Source organism: Lipotes vexillifer, unplaced genomic scaffold, assembly GCF_000442215.2.
Source record: "Lipotes vexillifer unplaced genomic scaffold, Lipotes_vexillifer_v1.1 scaffold215, whole genome shotgun sequence".
NCBI lineage: Eukaryota > Metazoa > Chordata > Mammalia > Artiodactyla > Lipotidae > Lipotes > Lipotes vexillifer.
In genome coordinates, this window is record NW_006776544.1 from 1,756,648 (window position 1) to 1,772,395 (window position 15,748).

At 42.7% G+C, this 15,748-nt stretch overlaps 1 protein-coding gene across 2 annotated transcripts in view; it reads right to left on the minus strand.

Annotated features, from left to right (window-relative positions):
* Nucleotides 1-366: 366 nt before the first annotated feature.
* OCRL (OCRL inositol polyphosphate-5-phosphatase) overlaps nucleotides 367-15,748 on the minus strand; it is a 53,051-nt gene continuing 37,669 nt past the window's right edge. The window contains exons 17-24 of one of the 2 annotated variants that reach the window (XM_007450480.1): nucleotides 15,569-15,734; nucleotides 15,064-15,299; nucleotides 6,821-6,844; nucleotides 3,303-3,419; nucleotides 2,290-2,374; nucleotides 1,572-1,699; nucleotides 706-817; nucleotides 367-491 (exon numbers count right to left, since the gene is read on the minus strand). In XM_007450480.1, the coding sequence (XP_007450542.1) occupies nucleotides 367-491; nucleotides 706-817; nucleotides 1,572-1,699; nucleotides 2,290-2,374; nucleotides 3,303-3,419; nucleotides 6,821-6,844; nucleotides 15,064-15,299; nucleotides 15,569-15,734 (993 nt within the window). The remainder of the gene's footprint in view (nucleotides 492-705; nucleotides 818-1,571; nucleotides 1,700-2,289; nucleotides 2,375-3,302; nucleotides 3,420-6,820; nucleotides 6,845-15,063; nucleotides 15,300-15,568; nucleotides 15,735-15,748) is intronic. The other variant, XM_007450481.1, reaches the window with a different exon arrangement.

Sequence of the window (15,748 nt, forward strand, 5' to 3'; positions counted from 1 at the left end):
AGTTTAGGCCTCGGGTGCTAAGGACAATCATGACAGCTGGGCAGGAGGGCAACAAACACATCCCCGGGTAAAGGAGTGTAAATACAGATTTCTTTGCCTTACAAAGAGAGAACAGAAAAACACCAAAATATGGTAACTTTGGCTTGGCAATATAAGTCTAAAAGTATCTTGCTGTGTAGGTAAGGGAGGGATTAGGAAACTCGCTTCCTTTCGCACTAGAAACAGAACTTTTTCATGCCAACAGCCTCAAAATTCTGCAACAGACCCTTCCTGTGGCATATCTTTTCAAATCATTCTGAAATACTTGGTGCCCAAGATCTTCCGCCTCTAGAATCTTGTAGAGTAGTAAGAGGAAAAGGCTTATTATTAGTCTTCATCACTCCCAAGCAGAAAACTCAGAAGGAACTGGGTAGCACGCTGGCGGTCACTTGGAGTCTGTCTTGCCATAAGGTTGGGTGGAGGCCTTAGGAGGAGACTAGTGAAGAGAGTAGCTAGAGGGCGAGACAAAGAAAAGGGGAAAACCCTTGGTCAGACACAACCTAAGTGAAGCCTCAGGGATGGGGGCTAGGGGGGCCAGGGGATGAGGGCAGTGGGAGGAAGTGACTGCCGCAGGCCTGGACACTAGGGAGGGAATACACGTGTGCACTGTACACGGACCGTCCTGACCAACGCCCCCGTGTGGCCGTTCTTAGGAAGTGCTCTTACCGATCATGTTGGCGCTGACGTTGTTGTGCTCAGTGAATTTTAACAGTTCTCGAAGGAATGCCATCAAGTAACGAAAAACATTTCTATGGCATCCTGGAAGCTGGGAAATCACCTGTTTTTTAAAAAAGGGGGTGGGCAGTGAGGATAACAGGTGGAGGAAGGGAGTAAGAAGAGCTCACAGCTGCCATAAAAGCAGTTTATAATCCAACCCTTACAGGACTCCTCCTTTATTTACTCATGACCAATATAGTACCTGTCAAATGATAACTCCTGAGGCAGAATGCTCATCCTGTTTGGCCCCTGTCCACTCAACGAGCAAGTCACGCAGTTACCACACATTCGCATGCACGCCCTGCCTCAGGAGCAGACGGCTGTTAGCCTGGCCTTTTCCCATCTCCCTAGGCAGGTGGCTGTGGTTTTCTCTGCAATGGCATTTAGCATGGGTGGCAGCACCTCCCGATACTCACTAGTCTGATTCAGAGGTATTCTCAGCTATTGTGCATCAAAATCATTTCAAGATTAAAAACAAACACCAAGAAGACAAAAAGAAAGGCTCACAAGTGTCACCCACCCTTCCTGGTCATGTCATCCAGAATCCCATGTACGATCTGTTTCACTAATCTTACCCCAGAGTAGAGGTATCCACCCTACTCAATAGGTCAACTGGAAAAGGGTGGCAAATATAATAGGAAATAACACAATCTAAAATTTAAGGGTCCCAACTCTCAATGCTGGTGCCCTGCCATGAACAACAGATCCAGACCCATCCTATCACATAGCTGGATGCCCAGCTGGTTTGGTAAAAATCAATGATTTCTCTGTGGGGGAATATGCCTCAAACACACTCTCAGAGCCATAAAATTCACCTGTCGGCAGATCCGGGGATCCTGAGCAGAGTCGAGGCATCGCTGATAGAGCTCATAGCAGATGACAGGCTCTGGCAGGGCTTCCAGGAAAATGAGCAGCGCCTCAGCCACTGAGTGATTACTGCCAGCTGGATTGACTCCCGTCAAGTGAAAGAGGCTCCAAGGAAAAGGCCACGCTTAGACCCGATTTTCTCCCTTCCTCAAGCTCCCTCAGGTACGGTTTCCTTCCTCTTATTCAGAGCACCCTGATCCTAATTGGGGTTTGATATTTTATTGGTCCAGGTATGCTGCAGCTGAGTTGTTACAGAATTGATCAAAGACTTTTGGGAGGTTTGGCCCAACTTGAAAGTCAAGGGAATGTGGCCTGTAGAATGACAGTTCACACTGGAAACTAGTCACCACCGTTTCCCATCCTCCTCCCTGTCCTGGTGACAGGAGTGATCATTGGCTTAAAGCAGAACAGCACCATGGCTGTGGGTCCTATGTCCCATGCCAATTAAAAGTCGTCATTATCTAACCCTTGATTCCTTTTAGTAAGAGTCTGATAAGGAGAGAGGTTGAAAGTTCCTGAGAGGAATTAACTGTATAGTCAATGATTACCTTATAATAAAAGACAGCTACAAAGAAAATAAAGATGGAAAAAAAATCAAATGTAGGTGGGAAGAAGAGTTTGGGCAAGTACACATCCAGCTTCCTAAGCCTTTGTCGAAAAGGATACGGATTGTCTTGGGAATGCTGGTATCCAGACAATCAATGATCTGCTGTAACTCCTCCTGCATTCCAGGAGTTTGGAACAGGTCCTCCTACCAAAGAGGTCACAATGAATGGAACACAGCAAAATGATCAGCACTAAGGTTCTGACGATCACGCAGGGATCAGGAGAGCAGCAGGAAGCAAAGGGCAGGGTGAGGTGCATATTCGTGATTAGGAACACGAATATGTTCCTAATATATAAAAGGTGTGACAATGGCCCCTTTTCCCTTTATCATCTCTATAATCCGTCTGAAATTTTATTTCAAACTAGAAAATTATCTTCAAAGGTTTCAGCCTGTACCTGATATGGCAGGGGACTAGAGGACTCCATGGGGAGAACAGGTGTTCCCACTTCTAGCCTCCTGACAAGTAGAAGGCAGAGTCCAAACATGGAACCACATTCAAATACTGATACACAGAATGCTAGGGCAGGAGTAAAAGGGCATGTCCATACCAAACCTTGCCTTCAAGTTCTTCACTTTTCCATAGGTAAGACAACATTATCTTTCAATTTAATCCCAAGAAAGTTTTCTTTTTTGGAAGAATGGGTTAGGGGTGGCAGGTATTTTAGGTAGGATTGAAAAGTGAGGACCAAATTAAAGAAATGGGCTTGAAGTTTGCTTTGGACTTTGAAATCTGCAATGCTTCCATGACAGCTAAAGCAGGCGTTACAGATTCAGGTGCTCAGCAGTCCAGGGGAAAGCATGTGTAGCCAGGAGACAGGGGAGTTGTTCGGCCCTGCTCCGCCATTACTCTTAGGCCGTGGTCTTAGGTAAATCACCTAGCTTGCATGCTTCAGCTCTCACATCTGCAAACGGGGATACTTCCATCTGCCCAGGCAATCTGATATGACAGTGTTGCTCTGCGGAGGTGGCTTGGGAAAGTTAAAAGCACTGTATATACTGACGTGAGGTATTATCATTTCCCACTGGACTCACACACCTTCCAAAGTTGCAGGGCAGGCCCACTCTCACTCACCTGGTGACAGGCGTGTCTGAATAAGTGATCTACCAGGAGCCAGATCTCCTTGGGGACCTTAAGAGGTTTCTCACTGGCACCTTCATCCAAGGGAACCATCTGCAGCAGGGATTTCTCCTAATAGATAAAAAGGGGTGAGAATCAAAAGGGTCTCAATGAAAATTTCTATGTGTAACAATCTCCCTCAAATTCTGCTTATGTGGGTATAATCTGATCTTCACCTCTTAAGACTTTTCATTTTTTCTCACTGGGACACTCCTGGTCAGAAGGCACTCGATACGGATTCCCACAGTTAAATGATCTCCTTTTCTAGATGCTTCACTTAACCATTAAGCATTCCACTTGGGTTTATTATGTTTATCACGTGGATGCATTGTGTGCTGCAAATCCTTTCAAGGGTGACACTGAGAACCAGCAATACAGTCACAGTAGAGCCCACACACCACTGGAGACTCATGGACCATTAAATTACAATTGTCAACAGAGCACTTTGAGAGAGCAGCATCTACTTAGGTTTTTGTTGACTTTTTTTTGTTGTTGTTGTTGACTTTTAACTTTTTCTTCTTTCAGGTCTTACCACAAATATCAGAGCTTGCATTGTTGATTTAAATGATGTTCTCTGGTCCTCAGGAATGAAAGACAATTCACATTAGACCTACATATATGAATATTTCAGGCTTGATAGAAGGACTAATCTTTTTTCTTTTTGGCAGTACGCGGGCCTCTCACCGCTGCGGCCTCTCCTGTTGCAGAGCACAGGCTCCGGATGCGCAGGCTCAGCGGCCATGGCTCATGGGCCCAGCCGCTACGTGGCATGTGGGATCTTCCCGGACCGGGGCACGAACCCGTGTCCCCTGCATCGGCAGGCGGACTCTCAACCACTGCGCCACCAGGGAAGCCCAGAAGGTCTAATCTTAAGGCACTAAAACTCAAAGTCTTAAGATACAAAAATAGTAAACTGAATACAGCATACCAAGAGCCAGAAATACCACGAAAAGTCTAGGCTCTGAGTCCAGAAGTTATTCTTTATAGTAATAGCTCAGCAAAGAATTCTTGGGGCTTTGACTCCTTTCACCTAACTTTCTACTCTATGTTAGAGTCTCCTGAAAGAATCTCAGAGGAAAACTCAGAAGTGACCTAAATTAGATCAGTAACTAAATCTGAACTTGAAAATGGGGAATAAATTCAATTATCTTATGTTTATATAGTCAAATATAAATTATACCAAAAAGATATCTGAAATAGCTTAAAAGGCATCTGAAGGCAGCCTTCATAAAAAATCTAGTGGGGAAAATGGTGACCAATTTTTGGCATCTTCCCCCTCCTACACCTCCGGCTTAAGGTCATATATATGTTCAAATTTAGGAAATGCTGTAAATTTGATCCACAACCCTTATTTAGCCATGTCACTTTAAGGGAAAGAAGAGAAGCATTTCATTACTTCCAGATAGTGTGTACACTAGAACAGAGCAGAGGGTTCTTCTTGACGTTCTGTTCTTCAATACGCACTGGTGACCTTTTAAAGCCACTGTGCGCCTTTCTAAGGGAATAAGGAAGAGAAGGCAGCATGACAGTTGGTTATCATTTAAAATCTATCTTCTTCACATTTGTTTTGCTTCCTTTCTTTCTTTCCCTGGGAATCTATCACTTGATATTCACGTTTCCTATAGTTGCCAGACCTTCTATCAGTGGCTCACCCACTAACTTCTTTCCAGTTGCAAGTATTAAATCCAGGCATCTAGATGATATCTGAGCCAAAACACTGTCCATAATGCACTCTGCTCACTTTCTGGACCAAGTGCAACACCAGTACAGATTCCTTAGCAAACACCTTCAAACTTACCATATATAAATTATTCAGTACTGATTCATGTACTTTTTAAAAAATCTGACATCCAATTATCACTCTTCCTGTACTAAGGCATTAAGGCAACACAAGGCACTGTTCAAGATGAAAAGACACATGGCCTGCTATTAACAGGGAAGGGCTGGGAAGCAGAGCCGTCTCAATCCTTAGTGGTTTCAAAAGGTTAATAAAATGCCAGTAGGTTATATACACCATCCACTATCCATTTTCAAATTCATGTGTGATAATATGAAATGTCATACTTGTACCTCTGAAGTCTCGAGAAAGATTATGCACAAGAAACAATACTTCTTTTTTTAAAAAGTCCACAAATTATCCTGAACTCTAATTTTCAAAGGGAAACCTGCCATGCTTTGTCTTCTTCTTTCAATGGGACACATTTAGTGCCTGATAAGCTCACACTCTGTAACGTTAGTGCTATTAACTGAAGCACAAAAACAGTACACCATCTCCACCAACAAACTGCATTAAACTCCAGCAAATGGGGAGGTCACGTTAGATACTGTGTGAAAGTACTTTAAGAATGTTTTTCACGCCCATGTTTCTCTACTGGATGGCCCTGTGTGGAGCCAGGCACCCTCCAGCTTGAAGATGGGGAGGTGGTGAAGCACCGCAGAAGGAGCGTTCGCTCGGTTCCTTCACTGGGTATTCAGAAGACCCAGGTTCTAGTTCCCTCTGCCCCATGCCCCTGATGTCAGGAGCAGTATAACTTCAGCGAGGTTTTTAACCTTCTTGGGCCTTGGTTGTCTATTAGAATGGAGAAGACACCTTACCCTGTCTGAAGGCAGGGAGCTCTACCAGACGATCCCTTATGATCTCATTCAGCTCTAGGATTCTCGTCTATGATCTATTTCTTGATCATACCTGTGTATTCTTTCAGTAATTAATCACTATTATCACTTCCCCCAAATCACTCTTAATGCAACAGAAATTCATTTCTGCTTTTACTATCATCGGAAATGGAAAATGGCAAACGGTACCCTCCTCCATCTCACAAGCTTTCACATACATCAAGACAGCTCTTTAGTTACTTCTTATTTCAAAAATACAAATCTGAAACCTTGAGTCCTATTGCTTTTATGTACTGGGTCTCAATGACTTGACTGGTGCAGTAAAATAAATACCTTTCCTGTACTTCAGACACACTTAAAGACAGCTGGCAGGACTTTGGGGGATTCTCATGGAGTCAGAGGTGTCTGATATGGGAAAGCCTCGGGATAAATTCCAGGGACGAGGGCTTCCCTGGTGGTGCAGTGGTTAAGAATCCGCCTGCCAATGCAGGGGACACGGGTTCGAGCCCTGGTCTGGGAAGATCCCACGTGCCGTGGAGCAACAAAGCCCGTGCACCACAACTACTGAGCCTGCACTCTAGAGCCCGTGGGCCACAACTACTGAAGCCCACATGCCTAGAGCCCATGCTCCACAACAAGAGAAGCCACCGCAATGAGAAGCCCACACACCGTAATGAAGAGTAGCCCCTGCTTGCCGCAACCAGAGAAAAGACCGTGTGCAGCAACGAAGACCCAATGCAGCCAAAAATAAAATAAATAAAATAAAAATAAATTAAATAAATTAAAAAAAAATTCCAGGGACCATGGCTAAATGTTAATCAAGCACAGGGAAACACATAACCACCAATGGATTGCATTACCTTTTCTAGGAAGCTGTCTTCTTCCTGAGAGCAGAGCAGGAAAAGAAAGTCATTGACAGATAGAAAATGATTAGAATTAATTTACAGAATTAGAAACAGATCAGTATTATTAGAATGCACTACCTCACTAGATACATTTTAAATTCTTCAAATAGATCATGATTGTTGAAAATGGAACACATTCTCATATGCAAAGTTCTCTATCATGCGTATTCAAATTTTGTGCAGTATATTGAGACTATCCGTCAAGAAACATACATGTCCAGTCCTAGACTTTTGTGTCCTTTGGCAGCTGCCAGCTGAGCCAGCCAGACACCCACTGATATTTCCTTTTCCCGTGCTGCCTGGAGGCAGGCCCTGTCGCTATACTGTGTGGCACCTCGCTCACCCTGACGCCACTTCAGTGGAAGAATTTGGCTGTGAGCCCGACAGCGGCCATTCAGGAGATGGTAAGCTTCTCTCCTCTCCACTGCCATGCCTCTCACCACCAAAGCTAGCCTCCCAAGCAGTATCTCACACTCCTTTCCATTGCCCGGTACCCTCTCCCCTCCTCAAGGGCCCCTAAAGTCCTCAAATATGGAAGTCCCTCTGAAATGCAAATTCATTTCATTTCAGACCTTTGTGGACCATAAGATCCATCATTATCCCCTACTGGGTTTTCCTATAGAGGATAAGAGAAGAAAGAGAAACAGGGGAGAGGGAAGAAGGTACCTTTTTAATCGCCTCTGTCTTTTGTGCTATTATTACAATGTAACAATGACAACAGCGACAGTAACTACTGCCACCACTTAGGAGGCATCTGCCATGTAGCAGTAACTGCAATGGGCTCTTATACAATGTCATTTAGTCTGCACATATGCACAAAGTAGATATTATTCCCGTTTTACAGATGAGGAAACTGAGGCTCTGGGAGATTAAATCATTTGCCCACAGTCACACTATTAGGTATTAAGTGGCAGAATCAGGATTAGAACTCAGGTCTGACTGACTCCACAGTCATTACCACTATGCTCCCTTAGATAACTTGAAAAGGATAAACTGACTGCTTCTTAGACAGAGAGGCAGGGGAAAGCTTGGAGAATGTATTCTACTCCCAGCAGGCTAAAGACAGTTATAAGGCAGCAGGGTTAGTGGAAAGAGTACAGGCATGGGTGTCAGACAGTCCTGGGTACAAATCTTCATGCTACCTCTTATTATTTTGTACAGACTGCAGGCAAGTTAGTAAACTTCATAGAGACCCAGTTTCTTCATCTCTATAACAGGGATAATAACATTTACCTCACAGGGACACGGAAGCAGTCTACAACACAGGGGGTGTGGGGCAGTGGTGACACAGTATGCCAGAAGCAGGCCTGGTCTCTCAAAGCTCCCTGCACCTCCCCAGCAACTTCCAACCCCGCCATGGGCCGCCAAGAACTTGGATATAAATCCCACGTCTCGGTCTGAGAGTAAAAGGAAAAATCCTGATCTTACCTTCACAGATGTGCAGGAGGTTGGAGGTGGGGAAATATGTGTTCCCTGATACTCCAAGTAGTAATGCTGAATGCATTTGTCCCAAATGACTGTTATATATGCTGGGTAGGGTTTTTAGTATTATTAGGTACATTATGAATTAAACATTCTCTTGTAGGTTTACCTAGACTTTTAAATACCATCTACAGAATGAAATAAAAATAATCAGAGTAACAGTGCTTTAAAAAGTATACAATATTCATAGTATTGTAATTATAACACTTCTTAATGTGGAAGTTAATTCTGAGTGCCAAACATTTAATTTAACTAAATTTTGGAGCACAACCTTTCTTAAAATTTAGAACTACTTATTAACAAAGCGAGAATCTGCTTGTCTGACAGACTTCTCTATTTTCCCTCCTATGAATATGTGCCACATGATATGATGAGTAAAACCAGGCAGAGTTTTTATATACTAACCTGTCAAACCAAGCCCCCCAAAAGGTTTTCTTCAGGCATTGACTACCTACCAGTGCAAGGCATTGAGCTAAATGTCTTTGAGGGGTGGGGGGGGTATGAAAAGTGAAGCTACAGAGAGGGGAAAGACACGGTCCCTGACTCGGGTTTACAACTGAATTGGGGTAAGGATTCCCAGAATTTATGGCCTGGCAGTACTGTAATTCACCAATATGAGTTCTCAATAAATGGTTAAAACAAACAAACAAAAAACCAGGGGTTCAAAGGAAAGAGAGATGGCTTTCAACTGGGGCTGTCAGGGGACTTTTTCACAATGGTGATGTAACCTAACTAGCCCTTGAAAGATGCACAGGATTTTAAAGGGCAGAAATGGGGTGGGGACATTACAAGTGGGAGGGGACAGAAATAAACAAAGTTGCAGAGAAGGTAAATCACAAGGTGAGATTAGGGAAGAGTTAGTCATCTGGTTTGTGGGGAGCAGGAGGGGATAATGAGAAAAATAGTAGGAAATAAATCTAAAAAGGTATGTTGAAGTCAGACTTTGCTGGACCTTGAATGACAGATAAAGCAATTTGGATCGTATTCAGCAGGCATGGGGGAGCCACATGCCTAACTTTAAGCAAGGAAGTGATAGGCCCCAAAGCTGTATTACAGAAAGATCAGTCTGACAGCCCTGAAGAGGGAAAATAGAAGGCTAGAGAAACAGAGGTGAAGGGAATCGTTAAAAGGCTATCGAGGTAGGTCAAGCAGAAGAGAGCAAGCACCTCAACTAATAATGGGAACATAATATTTTTTAAAAAATGAATGGGGCTTCCCTGGTGGCGCAGTGGTTAAGAATCTGCCTGCCAATGCAGGAGAGACACAGGTTCGAGCCCTGGTCCAGGAAGATCCCACATGCCACAGAGCAACTAAGCCCTCAACTAAGTTGTGCACCACAACTACTGAGCCTGCACTCTAGAGCCTGCGAGCCACAACTACTGAGCCTGTGTGCCACAACTACTGAAGCCTACATGCCTAGGGCCTATGCTCCGCAGCAAGAGAAGCCACCGCAATGAGAAGCTCGTGCACTGCAATGAAGAGTAGCCCCCTGCTCGCTGCAACTAGAGGAAGCCCACGTGCGGCAATGAAGACCCTACACAGACAAAAATAAAATAAATACAATTAAAAATAGTATAATAAAAATTATTTTAAAAAATGAATGGATACAAGAGAAAACTCTGAAATCAAAAGGACTTTGATACTGGTGGAGGGACAGCAGATTTACACTGAGAGTTTATTTCTCTGACTTCAGGCATAAAGTAGGTGTAAATTATATTTATTTCAAGTCTAGGTTCAACTCTGAAAATAGAAACACCACTTAGCTCCCACTAATAAAGAGCATTCTCTTAAGGTAGTCCTAAGGTTGCTGCTAATCACTTAGTTCAACTGACTTGCCCACTTTCTGCAAAAGGCTACGTGTTGATCACATTAAAAAAGGGAAAAGCGTTCAGGAGTCCCCAGCAGGGCAACACTGGCATACTACAAATGCACTGCAAATCATTCTTCATCCCAGCATTCACCCTTAGAGGAATTTTTCCAGTAGTAAATGCAGCTAAAATCATGTAAAAAGAGTCATTTAGAGGCAGAATCAAATTTAAAAATAAAAAGCAGAAAACTGAATGGATACTGAAGTTCTAGAAAGGATTCGTTCATGTGAAATATAAAAAGAAACACAAACCACACACTTAACAGGATAAGAAATGGGTTGTTAGATCAGTAAGACAAAGTAAACACCTACTTGGAGAGATTACTGGGGACAAATTAATCACCAAGTTGTTATTCATGTTATTTCAAATTTTTGATATTGTTCTCCTAATAGACATGTCCCCAAGCAAATACAGCTGGTTCCCCCATCCCTCAACTTTTTTCACCTCTGTGTTTACAAGCCAAACCTTTAACTGGTGGGTTCAAGCCTGGCCTCCTCTCTACTAGTCCAGTCTACATGCAAACCAGAATGTTCCTCCAAATATGTCCATTTACAGCCACATACAACTCATTAAAGACTTCCGGTGGATCTAGATGCCCTCTGGCTCCAGTATAAACTCATCTGTTGACTTCAAGACTCTCTATCCCCTGGGACTTCCCTGGTGGTCCAGTGGGTAAGACTCCACACTCCCAATGCAGGGGGCCTGGGTTCCATCCCTGGACAGGGAATTAGATCCTACCTGCATGCCAAAACTAAGAAGCCCACATGCCGCAAGTGAAGATCCCACATGCCACAACTAAGACCCGGTGCAGCCAAAATAAATAAATAAATAATAAATACTAAAAAAAAGAGCAAAAGTGTTAATTTAAAAAGAAAAACAGGGACTTTCCTGGTGGCACAGTGGTTAAGAATCCACCTGCCAACGCAGGGGACATGGGTTCGATCCCTGGTCCAGGAAGATCCCATATGCCATGGAGCAACTAAGCCCATGTGCCACAACTACAGAGCCTGCGCTCTAAAGCTCACGAGCCACAACTACTGGGCCTGCACGCCACAACTACTGAAGCCTGTGCGCCCTACAGTCCATGCACTGTGACTACTGAAGCCCACACATCTACAGCCCGTGCTCCACAAGAGAAGCCACTGCAGTGAGAAGCCCGTGCACTGCAACGAAGAGTAGCCCCTGCTCACCACAAGTAGAGAAAGCCCGTGTGCAGCAATGAAGACCCAATGCAGCCAAAAATAAAATATAATAAAATAAGTTTAAAAAATAACATAAAACTGGGCTTCCCTGGTGGCGCAGTGGTTGAGAGTCCGCCTGCCGATGCAGGGGACATGGGTTCGTGCCCCGGTCCGGGAAGATCCCACATGCCGTGGAGCGGCTGGGCCCGTGAGCCATGGCTGCTGAGCCTGCGCATCTGGAGCCTATGCTCCGCAACGGGAGAGGCCACAACAGTGAGAGGCCCGCGTACCACCAAAAAAACAAACAAACACAAACCAAACAAACAAAAAAACAAAAACATAAAACAGAGTAATAACATGTAAATATTTTTTAAAAAAAGACTCTCTATCCACTGCTCCCACCCTACTTATCCAGCTTCACACACCAAAACAGGCTGAATCTGAGACTGATTTTCACAGAGATTAGCTGGTCAATCAATAAGCTTTTATAGCATATAAGGGCTTGAGTAAACAGCACAGGAAAGGAATCTATTGTTGATACAAATTACAAGCTCCACAACTCTCATTCTAAGTGACTTTCCAAAATATTGACTTACTAAACACACTGGACATGATCCAGTAAAGGTAGTTAATGTTTAGATTATCTGTAACCAAACTCCCTACTAACCTCGATTTAGAATTTAGCTGTATTGTGCATACAAGTAAACTTTCTTAAATTATAAGAACCCACATAAACTCCATAATATTTTGCATCCAATGTATAATGAATAAATATTGATGATTATATGCTACTTAATATGCTAATAAACCAGAAAAATCTATCTTAATTCTGGAAAAGAATAAAGATAATTACAAACAGATTCTCCTCTGTTTGCCACCCAATAGTTCTAGTAGCAGCAAAGTCACTATCAGGAAGAATGAAAAGGACTTATGCCAGTTACTTTATTCTGCATTTGCGGGGAAGAGCATGTGGCACAAGAATCTTTGTGAAAACAGTACAGGGAGAGTCAACACAGGCACTGAACTCATTTTTGGTTTCACTCAAATTTTAGAGTAAATAATACAAAAAAGGACAACAGGTATCATTATTAATAGCCTTGTCTCATGGGATTTGAAATATCATCTTGGATCTTGGAACAAGCATGAATAAACAAACCTAAGAAAGCATTTCAGAAGGTCAAAATCAAGCAAAACACAGTGGGAAGGTATTACAAATGGGGTACAGATAATCTTAGATTTCTTGTTTACTGCCCCACACTAATATGGATAATTTCCTCATCAATGAGATCCAGGAATTTATTAAATGCAACAGGCTGTGAAAAGAATCAGAACCCTAAATCCTACAAAATAAAAGCTTTAACAGAATAAATGGCGACCACACACATACAATTTAAGAAGAACTCAGCAATTTTGTAATGAAAAATGATCTGAGTTCTATTTTTTAAAACTTTGAATCATGGGTGCACAAGAAGAAGAAAACAGCCTTCCTATAGAGCCATTAACTCCACTAAAGATTTTGACTACTTCCTATTCATGGTCAAATGTGGTTGAATTACTTGATAATATTTTAAATAAAATAAACATTTTTAATGCTGGTTGAGTCTCCTTCTTGTCACTTTAATTAATATGGGACAATTGCAGTAAAGGGTAGTATAATGCATCTGCCAACTCTGACCAAATAGTTCCAGTTTATAGGAAATAAGGTGGGAGGAGGGAGTACAAAAAGACAGGTTTAAAAATTACCAAGAGGAAACAATCAGACAAATTTAGGAAATGTCAGACCCCTGACTGGACAATTGTCCTGGACTCTTAAAAGGCAAAGTCATTAAAGAAAAAAGGAAAGAACTGTTCTACTCTAAAAGAGACTGCAGAGACCTCACCAAATGTACTGCATGAACCCAGATCGGATCTTGGCTTTACAAAAGCTATGAAAGAAATTATTGGGACAACTGGAGAAATCTGAATACCGAGTAGCTAGTTTTCTTAGGTGTCATAATGGCACTGTGCTGGTATAGAAGTTGTTCTTTTTCTTAAGAGAGGCAGGCCAAAGTTTTCACTGGTGAAGTGACACATCACCACTTAATTTCAAATGGTATAGCAAAAAAAAGTATATGTCAGTATATGTGTATAAGGCATGTGGGTGTTGTTCACTGTACTGTTCTTTCAACTCTTCTGCACATTTGCCATTTTCATAATAGAAGTTGGGAAAAAGAAAGCTGGGAAATGGTGTCTGGGATGGAGGCAAGTGGTAGGGAAAAGAAAGGGAGACAACTTCATTTAGAACATATTCTAAAAGGTGAAATAATACATTCAAAAGATAGGAATATGGTGGTAGAAGAAAAAATAAGTATCATGAAAAGTAACAGAATGTCAGGATATGAATTTCTGAAAAAAAAAAAAAATGGTTGTCTCTCAACCAGGGCTAATACACTCAGTCATGAGGGCTCTAGGGAAACAAGCATAATTCCAAGAAAGAATGCTGGGACTGAACTCAAGGGTTTTAATCTGCCATCTGAGTCATCGCTAAAACAATTCCACGGCAACAGAAGAGATTACACTCCGACAAGGCAGCAGCCTGCCCGCCGGTCTAGCCCTCCCCACTAGATAATACAATCACTGCTCCGGCTAGGCCAAAAGGATCAATGTGAATACTAATGGTAATGATAACATAGGACTGTCACGCCATCTAATTTTCTTTGGTAAAAGACCAAGAGTATATTTTCATAGCCCAAAGAGGTCTGCACACAAATCCAACAATATTTTCACTTAGAAGAAAGGTTCTTAACAGAATGAACTTGTTACTAAATTAATTTTCGTTCCTGAAGATAATAAGCATTCCCTCCATAAGGACATTGATATTATAGCTTGGTGTCGGGGAAGAGAAATCCTCCTCCTTTCTTTTCTTGAGTGAGTCACATTAAACTTGTATCAAACTTCAGTGCATATTATAACCATCCAGGATGCTGATAAAATGCAGATCCCCAGGCCTCACACCCTGAGATTCTGATTCCGTTGCCAGAGGTGAGCGGGGGGAGGGGCCTGCACTTGTGTAAGGACCCCTGGGGGTTCTGAGGCAGGTACTCTGAGGTTCACTTATGGCCTGGGCTCCAACAAGCAGCTGAGTCTGACTTGGATTAGATATGATGATATAGTGAGGGGCTCTGGACTGGGAGTCAGAAAATCTGGGCGACAGATTTGTCACTAATTTATTCTACTTTGGGCAAGTTATTGTCTCTGTGCCTCAGTTTTCTCATATATTTAATGAGGATAATACCACCCCCCCGCCCCGTTACTGGACCTCATGTACATGCTAATTTATACAAAAATGACTTGAAAGTATGAAGAGCATAACAAGTAAGCATATCTTTAGATCTCAAAGTTATAAATCTTTGAGAAGGGAGGCTTTAATCTAATTCAGTGAACTTTGTATTATCTCATATTCCTGACAAGAGCCAATTACATATTACCTTCTCCTCTTTCCTTTTAGGCTTAATCCAATGAAAGGCGTGTTAAAGTGACATTCTTATTCGTATTTATCACTTGCCATCCACCCCCCACTTCCCCAGCCAGCCCTGACAAAAGAGGAAGCACAGAGAGAAGGAGGACATCAGTTAAGCACTGCGAAAATTCTATCTAAAGGAGATGCATGTCTTAGGATGCCTCTTACCAAGTCTATGAGTTTGGTAACAGGAACTTCTCGGATTGGTCTTTTCATTCGGCACAAAGCCTCTAAGGATGTACCAAAACAACTTGGGAAGTAATTTCCACTGATGGTCAAGAAGTAATCTTTGCCTCGATCCAGGTGAAGGACAAGAATATCTTCAATCTTATCTTCCCCTGAGTTCAGGATGGTCACAGAGTCTTTGCTGACATACACATCAAGGGCAATGTCCACGGTCTCATCTGAAATGTAAGAGATGGTACATGATAACAGAAACTTCCAGTGGAAAAGCAAAAAGGGGATGAGAACCAACAGAAGAAGTGTCCTCTAAAAAAATCATTAAGTGATGAAGGAGAGATGGGACACACAGAAGAGGGAGGAGCCCCAATACAATGACAGTGGAGGTGAGAGACGTATGGTTAGAAAACAAGAAGTTAATCAAAGGGAGGGGATGGCAGTCATGAGGGGATGGTACATCGCGAGCAGAGACAATGGTAAAGGGAAAACTCACTTGGCTCCAAGTAGCCCTCACAAGGTTCAGCCCGAAGCCATGGCTTGCAGTACTGGCTGTCATTAAGCTTAGGGATGAAAGAAAAATGGCAGGGAACCTGTCCATTGTTGCTGATCTGGAACTTCTCCTTTTGTAGTTGCCGAAACTTCACATTCTCAAACACAAACTGGGGAATAACAG